Below are 12,002 nucleotides of genomic sequence, written 5' to 3' on the forward strand. Positions count from 1 at the left end.
TTATAATAAAGTTAAATCAACTATGCAAGCTATCATCTATAAAACATGTGACCTGTTCCTAAAAACTAAACCTCATCCAGCATCCGAAACCTATGGCTCAGATTCAGCATTCAAGCCCATCAGGTGCATTGGTATCATAAGACGTATCATCCATGCAAGTTTGGTGAAGTTTGGACCAGTAATAACTAAGATATAATCATCAGAGGGCACTAGCAATTAAAACCTTAACTTCCTCCAGCATCCGCAACCTATGGCTCAGATTCAGCATCCATGCCTGTCAGGTGCATCTGTATCATAAGACACACCATCCATTAAAGTTTGGTGAAGTTAGGACCTGTAATAACTAAGATTTATTTTTTAGCATCCTTGATAATGGAGATCAAGCTCTGCATCTGAAGCTACCTCTGCGATTCATTCATATTACAGTTAAATCAACTATGCAAGTTTGAAATAGTACTATCATCTATTAAACATGTGACCTGTTCCTAAAAACTTAACTTTATCCAGCATCCGAAATTAGACTCAGCATTCAAGCCTGTCAGGTGCATCAGTATCATAAGACACACCATCCATGGAAGTCTGGTGAAGTAAGGACAAGTAATAACTAAGATATCATCATCAGAGGGCACCTGTTTCAAAAACTTTATTTAACCAGCTCTTAAAACCCTAACCTCCTCCAGCATCCGAAACCTATTGCTCAGATTCAGCATTCAAGCTTGTCAGGTGCATCAGTATCATAAGACGCACCATCCATACAAGTTTGGTGAAGTTAGGACCAGTAGTAACTAAGATATAATCATCAGAGGGCACCTGCAACAAAAACTTTAACCAGCTCTAAAAACCTTAACCTCTTCCAGCATCCGAAACCTATTGCTCAGATTCAGCATTCAAGCTTGTCAGGTGCATCAGTATCATAAGACGCATCATCCATACAAGTTTGGTGAAGTTAGGACCAGTAGTAACTTAGATATTGCTATCAATGGGCACCCGCAACAAAAACTTTAACCTGCTCCAAAAACCTTAACCTCCTCCAGCATCCGAAACCTATAGCTCAGATTCAGCACTCAAGCCTGTCTGGTGCATCAGTATCGTAAGGCACACCATCCATGCAAGTTTGGTGAAGTACGGACCAGCAGTAACTAAGATATTGCTATCAAAGGGCACCTGCAACAAAAACTTTAACCTGGTCCAACAACCTTAACCTCCTCCAGCATCTGAAATTTAGGACCCAGATTCAGCATCCAAGTCTTTCAAGTCCATAAGTAGGTCCAAATGCATCATCCATGCAAGTTTGGTGAAGATAGGACAAATAATAGCTTAGATACAGGACCTGCAACAAAAACTTTAACCAGGTCCGGACGCCGACGCCGACGCCACCGCCGACGCCGAGGGTATAGCATAAGCTCTCCTTGACTTCGTCTCGGTGAGCTAAAAATGCATCTTTGAGTCCATTTGGGTTAAGATTGGGTCCATTTGGAAAATCACAAACCCAATCATAGATATAAGAGAATTTCAACAACAAAAAATTAACTTTAACATCTGTTGATAAAAAGTCACAAAAGTCCAACTTGATGTGTGATAATTGCTGTGCTGGTTGAAGTGGTACAGTAGGATCTGCATGATAAAGTCACATCTTCTCTTTTCTCACCTTTATTTATTGGAACACTGAGATAACACGATTGCAAATAAGAGTCACATTGAAAATTGATAATTTTCAGTCAATAATCCTTATAAAAATACTTGTGGTATAGGCTAGGTTCAAATGAAAAATTGGAAACAAACTATTTTTTTCTCTAAGGACTTAGGTATTCAAGTATTCAACATTTAAAATCAAAGTTGTATTATAATATTAAGATTATCGGTAAAATTCCCTAAAATTATAATAATTTGATAAATCTTGAGAAAAATTCTAATACATCTGATCTTTTTCTTTTATTTACTAATTATCTCCCCTCAGAAGAAAGTTTAACCATTCATTTTAACACACTTGATGATCCTTCAGCAGTTTTTTAAATTCTTTTTTACATATCCCTTCCATCCTCTTTTTGAATTGGAAAAAAAAAGTTTTTCCTTTCATGAAATATTTCAAATTTTTTTTTAAGAAGGGAGGGGGGGGGGGGGGGGGAAAGGAGGCAAATCTTCAATGCAACCATGTTGTTTTTTCATAGAAGTACTTGAAGAATATGGAATTACTCTAATATGATGTGATAATTTTGGTTGGGGCGTGATCAAATCCAATGAAGCTCGCAGGGTTTTATGATAGATAAGAGTACATTCAAAGAATAATTTTTCATTACCAGTAATTACATTTAAATAATTTTCAACAATTGTACGATTAAAATAAAAAATTCATTGACTTTCTTTTCTTATTTTCATTTCAAATAATTATATATGCACACCCTACTTGCACCCCACAGTATCCCACTAGTCTTGTGTCATTGATGAAATGTATTTGACAATATATTACAAATTTGATTCATAGTGTTATCACAGATATGTAAATATTTTAGAATAAGCTTCAATTTCTATATGCACTTGCATAACTTGTACAATGAATTGAATTTGGGTGAGAAAAAAAATTGCATATTTTTGCAAGGGAAAACTGCCAATTAATTATCACTGTAAGTTGAGTTCATGCAAAGCTATCAAATATGATTGAAAGTTAACACTGCAGACAACAACAATAGATGCTGAACAAATTTTGATAAAAGACAAAATCCTCAAGTGCGCACGCACCTTTTAGCAAATTCCTCAAAAGTTGGGATGCAGGGAGCATAAATACATTGTACTACAAAAGCCAAACACTTATAAATATAAATCTCAGTATGCATTTTCAAAAGAAAATCTTCATTACATATTGTGAATATACTATTGTTGATAAATAAAGTATTAATAAACCATATACAGGCCTCTCGCACCCATTTTTGATACTGGGGCCGGGGCCAATGGATTGGGAAAAATGCGACGTTTTGATAGAAATTGGGAATTTTTTTCCTTGCTTAATGTACAGTCCTCATTTATTTTATAACAATTTTAACATTTATTGCAGAATTATAAACTAATAACAGCTTATCAACAAACTGTAATATCAGGATTAAAAGTAATAAACACCGTTTTTAAAAATTACACCGTTTCTGTCTGAGGAAATTCTGGCTAAGTTACCTACCGATCACAAGTAACAGTTTACAACGCGGTAGTGTTGCACATCTTCACAGTGCTTTTATGACTGCTGAATATACATAATATATATTTAGAATAAGTATGGTTTATTTCAAGTTACATTAATAATATTAGGCAATCTCAAATTGGGAAAAACGCACTCAATTTTGGGAAAAAAGATGCCTTTTTCAGGTTGGGAATGGGGCCGAATATCGGCCCCAATTATAGAGGTTATGGGATTTAGTTGGGATCTGCTTATAGTTTGACTAGCATTCTTGTTTTCAAAGGAAAACCTTCATTACAAATTGTGAATATTCTATTCTTCGATAAAAAAAATAATAAGCCATAAGATATTATATTTAGTTGGATTTTGACTTTTATTTTGACAGCATTCTCTGCAGAAGTCAGAAACTTCTAAAAATAATGTTGTCAAGAATTCTGAGAATAAAACAAAAAGTAAGAAAAATTTGACTTCTAACATTGACCTCAGTTGAGTTTGAACAGGGTACTAATATGCTATGTACAACCTTTGGTCAAGCGAAACAAGACTCTATTACTTTTTAAATTGTTGATAATGAAATAAATACCTATTCTTAAACACGAAATAAACAGAACACAATACACTGGTCACTATAAAATAAAACACCAAAATAAGATGTTTATTAATTTACACACAAATAAAAAATATTTTCTAATACTATTAATGTCAAGCTAAAAAGACGGACCAAATGGCGGCGTGCCTCGTATGAAATTTGACAAAATATATCATTTGGATATATGTACTAAAACAAATGTTGCACAATCATAATATTAATGTAAAATATTGATTAAAACATACCGGTAATTCAAGCTGTTAAACCATATTACATACAGGTTTCTTTGAGTGTGCGTGTGGTGGCGGTTATCTGACTTATTAAATCATTCAACGAAGATATCTCAACTTCATATTCAATTAATACTATCAAATGATTGATACCCCAAATTTATTTTCGTTTTCTACAAAGTCAGTTATGAGTAATTAAGATATAATTTCATTGCAAAATTGGTGAAAATAGATCGTCACAAAAAAAGAGAAATACATAATAAAGTTAGTTGATACTCCTGTTCCCAAACATTGCAAAAAGCCAAGGATAAAAGTTAAGAACAATCCAATGGACACCCAAAATATAATGAATTTTAATGAAAAATGATATTCATGGAAATGATTGCAAAATGTAGTGTAAATGAGAGCCCTGTTATTATAAGAATAATAAAGTCAAATTTGAAAACATTAAATTCTAATCAGCAATTTTTATGATAATTCAAATCAAAATTGTTTGCTATAAATAACTTCATAATATATTTTGCAGTCGAATCATATTTCCAGTTTTTCTCAATATAAATAAGCATATATATACCAAATTACAAAAATATTTCAAAATTCTAAAAAATATTGTATTGACAGAAAAGAATTTACACTTTTCAAATATAACAAACAAATTTTTTTTTAAAAATAGACAATATACTTGTCCATGTTTATGATGTAGCAAAAACACAATGCATTAGGCCTACATGACCTATGGTTGAGATGGCATGCAAAATCAGTTCAAGGTACACAAGGGCAAATGAAGGTCTATTGTAACAAAAAAATATAAAATGTAATTCAAATAATCAAAAGTCATCTTCAATTGTTATAATTTTAACCTCCCCCCACGTATCTTCGAGATTAACCCTTCCAAAAACGCTTCGCGGGTTACAGGACACGTGATTCAATATGCAACAATGATACGCACTTTCAGTCTACAACAATATTTCATAACACAAGATAAACCGTTTTATTTAGTACCAAAATAAAACTTAAGACATACAAATCTTTCATATTTTGATAAGTTGTTATATTCTCTTTCTTTCTGCAAAATTTCAAGTCGCCACGTGTCCTATTAGTAGTAAAAATCGTTTAAAATATTTAGGACCGTATGATGCATAAACGCGCCCCGATATCGTCTGTTGCTAGTTGATTCCTATTCGCTTTAAATAACTGGAATATAGTCTTTTATGTTTGAGCTTCTAGTCTCTCGTTATTTTTCAAATACATGAGAAAAGCATAAAGCAAACATAGTACGTGAAAGTAAAGTTGCAAAGATTGTCGCAATAACTAAATAAGAAGGAAATATATGTCCCTACTAAACTTACTTTTTTTCCGCCATCTTTGTACAGAGAGAGAATGTGTAGCGCATTGCAGCATGGGTAAAATCAAGCGAAGGGGTTAGCGAAACACGTGTCCTATCACATGACCCCGCTGGTAAAAATAAATTCGTTTACTCATAACAAAGGTACAAGTTACTTGGAAATTGGGCTTTATTTACAAATAAAAACAAAACGACCCGATAAATCAAAATGATCGTAACATGGTATGTTAAAGTAGAATTAGAGCTATACGATTCTGCATTCTCGTTCCAATCAATGATCGATGGCTAAGGTTATTTGAAGGAAATCGTCGATATTGGTTTACGTTCGTTAAGCCAGTTCAGCACATGACCTAAATAAGACTGGGCTGCTCTCAGTGTGTGACATCTTGTGTATGCATAAGTTAGGAACATATAAGTATTCATAACAATGATTGTAGGAATAGCGGGGATTTGCAAGCACATGCATTTAAAGGCGCGTGAACCCAACATGAATTTTTACATGGTTTGACGATATTTTTTACGACAGTCTATTAATAGATTGACTGGGTGTGCGAGTATACTGTATGTAACTAGTTTATCTCATTAGGGTCGGTGTGCATTTCTGAACACTGACCCGGCACTTCTGTATTATCCGTTTGAGAGAGAGAGAGAGAGAGAGAGAGAGAGAGAGAGAGAGAGAGATTGTACACAACAGTTAATGAATATATATGTATTTCGTTATCTACATGATAATCAGGGACGTATATAATATAAATAGTAATGTATATACATGCGTCCCTGGTAGATGTTCTTGTGATTTCTAATTAAATGAATGAAAATTATACTTGAAGAACCCGCCTAACGAACCAAAAATAATATCAAGTCTCCAATTGTTATAATTGTAAGTGATTGTATTAAATGTTAAATTCCTCGCGTCGTTGTAGACTATTACACCAATGACAAACAAATCATGTACAGTGTATACAAGTATAAAATGAAAATCACACATTTTTTAATCTAAAAATTCCATCTTGCACATCGGCTTTTTGTCTTCTTGCTATGTAACCACCGATACACTATAAAAACTTTTTTTTAAATTATCGTGTAAAAATATTTTTGTAACTTATGTAGATCTATAAGGGGGGGGGGGGGGTCACATAGTAACAACAAGTTCGCGACGATCCCCTGTGGATCTTGCAGTAAAATCAGTCCTGGTCGGAGTGAATACGGCACTTCTCTCACCAGTTCATTTTCCTACACCGATTTTTTTTGGGGGGGGGGGGGTTTTGTTAAGATAATGTATATTTTTTAGCTAAAATATTATATCACACTTACAAATGACGGGTGTAAAAGACTTATATTTTTTTAACGTTCAATAAACATTGATTGTTGAAAATACCGACGGTTAAAAATTTTGCACACATTCGGCACAGCTTTAAATCAACCCCCTATTCAGCCACACTCTGCGGATTAAGGCTTATAGTTAAGTGGACCAGACCCCCTCACTCATTATTTTGGTGACGAATACGTACATAACGTAAAATAAATCTACGAGGGTCAATTAAAAAAAACGAAGACTTTTGTTAAAGGTTTTTTTTTTTAACTTAAGCAACAATTTCAATCAATTTGAAATTAAGGTTCTCCGATCCTCAGCCTCAAAGTATTTTTTTCATCATTAAAATGTTATTAATCCTTCAAACTTTATAAATAAAATAAACTTGAAAGAAAATTTTTGATTGTAATTTTGGGCATGATGGATATAATGGAATAAATATACCAGCTGAGATCAAACTAGAGAAGAAGAAAAAACCGGTTGTTCCGGTGCATCGGTGGATCGAACCCCTTTAATTACCTCTATCTAGTAGGTCTCCGTGGAGCCACTAAGCCAAGTTAGTGCGCAGTTCTAAATAGTTGAACGTAATATTAGCAATACAAGACTAATTAAATTTGTCTTTGTAAAAGGCAAGTTTATGGTACAAATTAAAAAAAAATTCGGATAATTAAGAGTTATCGAACATTGCTGAGGATCGGATATCGTTAAAAATCAAATGTTATTGTATATCGAAGAGTTATTTTGATTTTAAAAGTGCACAAATGAAGTCCCAACCAACAACCAAATTTTGTGTTATGTAAACCATAAACTATGTAATATCGAAAGTAATATTTTAACAGTTTGGACCTAAAACCAAATAATATTGACCTAGCATTCTGTGTACCAAGTTATGACTGGATTACTGTTTCGTTTAACAGAAGTCGCTTCTTGTAGACAATCGTCCTCGTTTTAATTCATAAAAAGATGACGTCATCAGACGACACGGAGCACTGAGAACATGGGAAAAACATGCAGGATCAAACTGTGAAAATGCACGATCAATTTAAGCCAAAAATCAATTTCTGGGGTGGGTGACACTGTGTTTTATCATAAATCAAACCGAAATAAAGTAGAACATCAGAACTTTTTGGTCAAAAGAAGTAGTAAAGGCATCTGACGTTCAAGGGTTTCCATACGGTGAACAAAGAGAACAAAGAGATACAGGCGGTTAAAAAACCGAAAACTTCAAAAACCTTACTTATGATTCTTCAACAATTGTGAGCTAAAAAGATGGCAAGTGATATAGAGCCGTTTTCAAATGCAGGATGAAAGGTACAAGAGACTACGCCTGATATATAGATAGAGTATTTTAATAAACTGTGCATTTGTCACCGTGACGTCATGTTTTGGACGTTATCGTGTGCTATGTGGTGACAAAACACGTTGTTTTTAAAATCTGGTAACAACTGTTGTTTGTTGGCAACATCCTCAGCCTGCCAGGGCTAATCCGACTGTACGCAGTAGACTGAGGATACCCCAGTGCCTTGTAAGCCCCATTACTTAGCCCAAATATACTTCATCCGAGTTTTTGATATGGCTATAATGACTGCTTTTATACTTTATTCTAACTTAAAATCATACACATCCTTTAGAGTGACCGATTATTGTGACAAGTAGGCCATGAGCGAGAGATGTTTAATTTATTTTCTAATCAGTAGACGTTAATTGTAATACGTTTGATACTGTGTTAAGTGGCTATAATATTATTTAAAATGTACGGACAAGCATGTATAAATTCATATTAACGAAATGCACCAATACATTCCTTGCATGGCTTAGGTTCGGATCATAATATCTAAAATTCCCCCTCCCCTCGGCTGTGTAAAAACAAATTGTTTTTCACACTAATTGCAAAATTATTGTTGGATTGTTGCTTAATAAAAAAAAGTCCAAACAGTTCCAATTGAGAAGTGAAAAACAATGAAAGCACTTTTACTGACAGATATGCATGATACATCGTGATACATAACAAACAGAACCAACTCAAAGCTCCCGTATAAAACACTTAGTGTACAACCTTTCTGTAAATTCAATAAATAATGGAACTGTCCAAAGTAAACGTGTCACTAATTTCCGTTAGCTTGCAAAAACACAACCTTTCATCAATAAATTCCCTCTCTTATAGTCATACAACGCGGGCCACACAAAAAAGTCAATCCTATTGGCTGCAGCCTGATCACATGACCACCACAACTTGTGCTTTTCGTCATCAAATTCGTGGTCGTCTACGGAGAGCCACATGGGAGGGTGCTGAATAACCATCTGCCAGGTGACCTTTGCGCACCGATTCATGAACTTCTGCACCACCTTGTTCTCGTGCGGGTGTCGTTGTACGAACTCTGTGAACTCCAATGTTAGCTTCTCGCACATCATCTGAGGATAAATTTTAAATATGTTCAATTTTGAAATTCCAAAATGAATGAAAAACTTGAAATACCAGTATGTTAGCAACTGATACTGTAACAACATTTACATTTTTAATGGATAATGTAGGATAAGTTGCTAACTATTGATGACTTACCCCTACAATGACGTCAGAGTCGATGTCATCAAAGTGCTGTCTAAGCTGATGGCCTATAATGTCGGTCATGTCGTCTGGAAGCTTGCTCTTTCCGTTCCGCTCTCCCACCAATGTATCATTAACCTAAAAAATTCATCACGTACAAGTAGTCCCAGAATACATGTCCTGTCAACAGGGTTATTTCCCCTGTTATTTCCGCTTCATTGCGTTTTTTAAGAATTCGTCCATTTTTTTTTATTCCTGTGCACTTGTAAGTAATAAGTATCATAACAAACAAACATGTCAAATAAGTCAATGACTAAGGTTTTAGTTTAGATAAAGTCGTTTCTTTGTACAACAATCTGCTGAGGTGGTATGGGGCAACTCCATATTGTGACGTACTTGCTTAACGAAATAAACAATAAAATCAAGTAAAATTTTATAGGGTTTTTTTTCATAAAATTGTCCACTAACAGCGCAGCGCAGTCGGTTAGAAGGTTCACTACGAATCTTTAAGTCAAAAGTTCGAATCCCGCTTGGGATTTCAACATTTTTACCTTTCCAAAAATTTTAAAACGTAGTTTTAGTTAAATTTTGTAGTAAACTTTGAAAATTCTAAACCTGTTAAAGTATCTTAATTATAATGTACTTTAATCCACTTAAATATCGATAAATGTCCAGTACAACCTTAAATTGCTTAGTAATCATATAAATGCCGGTAGTTTAATTTATTGCTAAAAGTATTTTTTAGCAGGGAAACGCTTTATATACAAATTAACTACACAAAGAATAGTTCCTCGACAGAATTTGTACTTATACTAGAAATATCCATAGCAACCATACACACGTCCAGTTCGATGCGATAATTACAGGATATGGCCACTGGACAACAATTACAAACTATCACATTGGTTTCAAGACCATTGTTTATTCCTTACCACAAGGGTTGGTTTTCTGATCAGCTCTGCAATAGTCGCCTTTAAAGCGTTGTATACTTCTTTACAACTTTGAAACGAGGCCTGCAAAAATAATTATAAACATATTTTCGGATATACACAGAAACAGTTAATTTTTGGTCCTTCGTTACCAGCTACATGATGCTGCTTACCATGACGCATGCGCACAGGAACTGGACGATGTCTTCCTCCTCGAAGTCTGTGATTTCCTCGAGTGTTTCCTTGGCGTCCACCCACTCCTGACTCTCCAGGGTGTTGTAGAGCTGGGCAATGTTAGAGGGCCGACACTTCTCGCTGATGTTCTCGGCCAGTCTGTTGTCAGTTCGTCCTATCGGTAGCATCGTCTTGGCCAATCTAAAACGATCATCCATTGCATTAATTTTGTTACAAGCCGAGTCAACATATGCATTCCATCATATGTTTCCATGTACAAACTTGACGTTAAAAAGATCAAAACATATTATAAAGATCCTAAAATATACAAATATGGATAAATTACGTACTTCTGTTTCAGACTTTCGCTTTCCTTCTTCGCCAATTTTAAGTCATCCTCCATATGTCGATAATCCTTCAGGACCGTTTCCATGGATCTCTGGGTCGTTTCCAGGGCAACCTTGGCTCGTTTGTATTCGTCTTGCACGCTGAGAGCTACAGAATCCATTTCTTTGATCTTTGTCTCCAGTTTCTCCAGTTTGGCTTTGAGAGCCTCGTTTTCCCGCTTTGTTTTATGAAGGTCAGCAATAATCACGTCACCCGGGCCCTGGGACGGTTTGGGAGGAATACTCGGGCGGTCGTCTACGGGCTTCCCTGCGTGTTTCCGGAGTTCCTCGTTCTCTCGTTTAAGTTCGTCCAATTTTACCCAAAGCTGGCCCATGCCCCCGGCTGACCTCGATCCTCGGGGGGTACTTGTGACATTGCTCGTGGCACGCTGATTCTCCGATATCAGATTTTCAATCAATAATTTAGCTTTCTCGAGTAAGTGTCTTGTCTGAGGATCCCTCTTCTTAAGCATAAACACATTCGATAGTCCATCACAAAAGTTCTTAGCATCCGCTAGTAAATCCTTCTTTTTTGATTCTGCCATTGTCTTTGCATAAATTTATTCTGCAAAGCAAAAAACAAACCCTTCCTAGTCGGTAATACTATTATTCTAATATAGACAGGAAACACAGAGCAAAAAATCGATATGAAAAAGAAGATAACCACGGCAAAGATCCTCTAAACATCACGAGGTCGAGTCATAGGAAAACATATAACAGTCTTTGAAATAAATGACAATATCACAAAATTTAATGAAATCGAAAATTTATTTTATAAAACAAAAATAACAAAATCGTCAAGTTAATATCAAAATGAGAGTTAAGCCCGAGTCATTATCATTATTTATTCCAGAGGACAATGTTTCAAATGCTGACTATCGATTTTCGCTCCAATAATAAATTTTGTAATTTTTTTAAAAAGATGCATAATCTCCTCGACTTACGCAAACGATTACATACCTCTCAATTATTCATAGCAGCCCACGCTTTTGGTCCGCTAGTCCGGGGTAGGGGGTCTCCGTATGGTGTTTTCTCCAATGACACAGATTTTGGCGGATTGTCTTCGGGACACCATGTCAATCCTCACGTGTGATTCATGCTATTGATCCTGATGCTGGCATTCTTTCTCTTTGTATCGACTCCCGGCTCGGCTCCATACCTTAATTCTATCGATCCAAAACTACCCATGAATTAACAAAGAAAAACTGATGCGCTCCAGCACAGTCCTTTATCATTAAAGCAAAACGACTGCATCAGTGTGTCATAAGATGCAACAACTGTACGGGTAATATTATTCGGACCGAAAAGAAAGGACGCATTTAATTATCT

General features: G+C 35.2%; 2 protein-coding genes across 5 annotated transcripts in view; both read right to left on the reverse strand.

Annotated features, from left to right (window-relative positions):
• Positions 1-5,424, reverse strand: part of LOC128156852 (uncharacterized) — a 35,181-nt gene extending 29,757 nt beyond the window's left edge. For 3 of the 4 annotated variants that reach the window (XM_052819166.1, XM_052819165.1, XM_052819161.1), the window contains exon 1: positions 3,998-4,122. The gene's annotated coding sequence lies outside the window, so the exon portion shown is untranslated. Of the gene's footprint in view, positions 1-3,997; positions 4,123-5,331 lie in introns of those variants that run through there. The other variant, XM_052819162.1, reaches the window with a different exon arrangement.
• Positions 5,425-8,581: 3,157 nt separating this feature from the next.
• On the reverse strand, positions 8,582-11,772 carry LOC128191638 (uncharacterized). Its single transcript, XM_052863813.1, has 6 exons — positions 11,634-11,772; positions 10,638-11,238; positions 10,287-10,488; positions 10,117-10,197; positions 9,200-9,322; positions 8,582-9,051 (listed from the first exon to the last, which is right to left on the reverse strand). Exons 2-6 carry the CDS (start codon positions 11,216-11,218, stop codon positions 8,755-8,757), a joined length of 1,284 nt encoding a protein of 427 aa, XP_052719773.1. The 5' UTR covers positions 11,219-11,238; positions 11,634-11,772; the 3' UTR covers positions 8,582-8,754.
• Positions 11,773-12,002: the final 230 nt, after the last annotated feature.

Source organism: Crassostrea angulata, chromosome 7 (assembly GCF_025612915.1).
Source record: "Crassostrea angulata isolate pt1a10 chromosome 7, ASM2561291v2, whole genome shotgun sequence".
Lineage (NCBI taxonomy): Eukaryota > Metazoa > Mollusca > Bivalvia > Ostreida > Ostreidae > Magallana > Magallana angulata.

What these genes read in the sequence shown, in the direction of transcription:
- LOC128191638 (XM_052863813.1), bottom strand. Translation starts at nt 11,218, where the DNA reads ATGGCAGAATCAAAAAAGAAGGATTTACTAGCGGATGCTAAGAACTTT. An exon ending in AGCGAAAGTCTGAAACAGAA is followed by an intron (nt 10,489 to 10,637) that starts GTACGTAATTTA and finishes TGATCGTTTTAG; the next exon opens with ATTGGCCAAGACGATGCTAC. An exon ending in TCAGAAAACCAACCCTTGTG is followed by an intron (nt 9,323 to 10,116) that starts GTAAGGAATAAA and finishes TGAATTTTTTAG; the next exon opens with GTTAATGATACATTGGTGGG.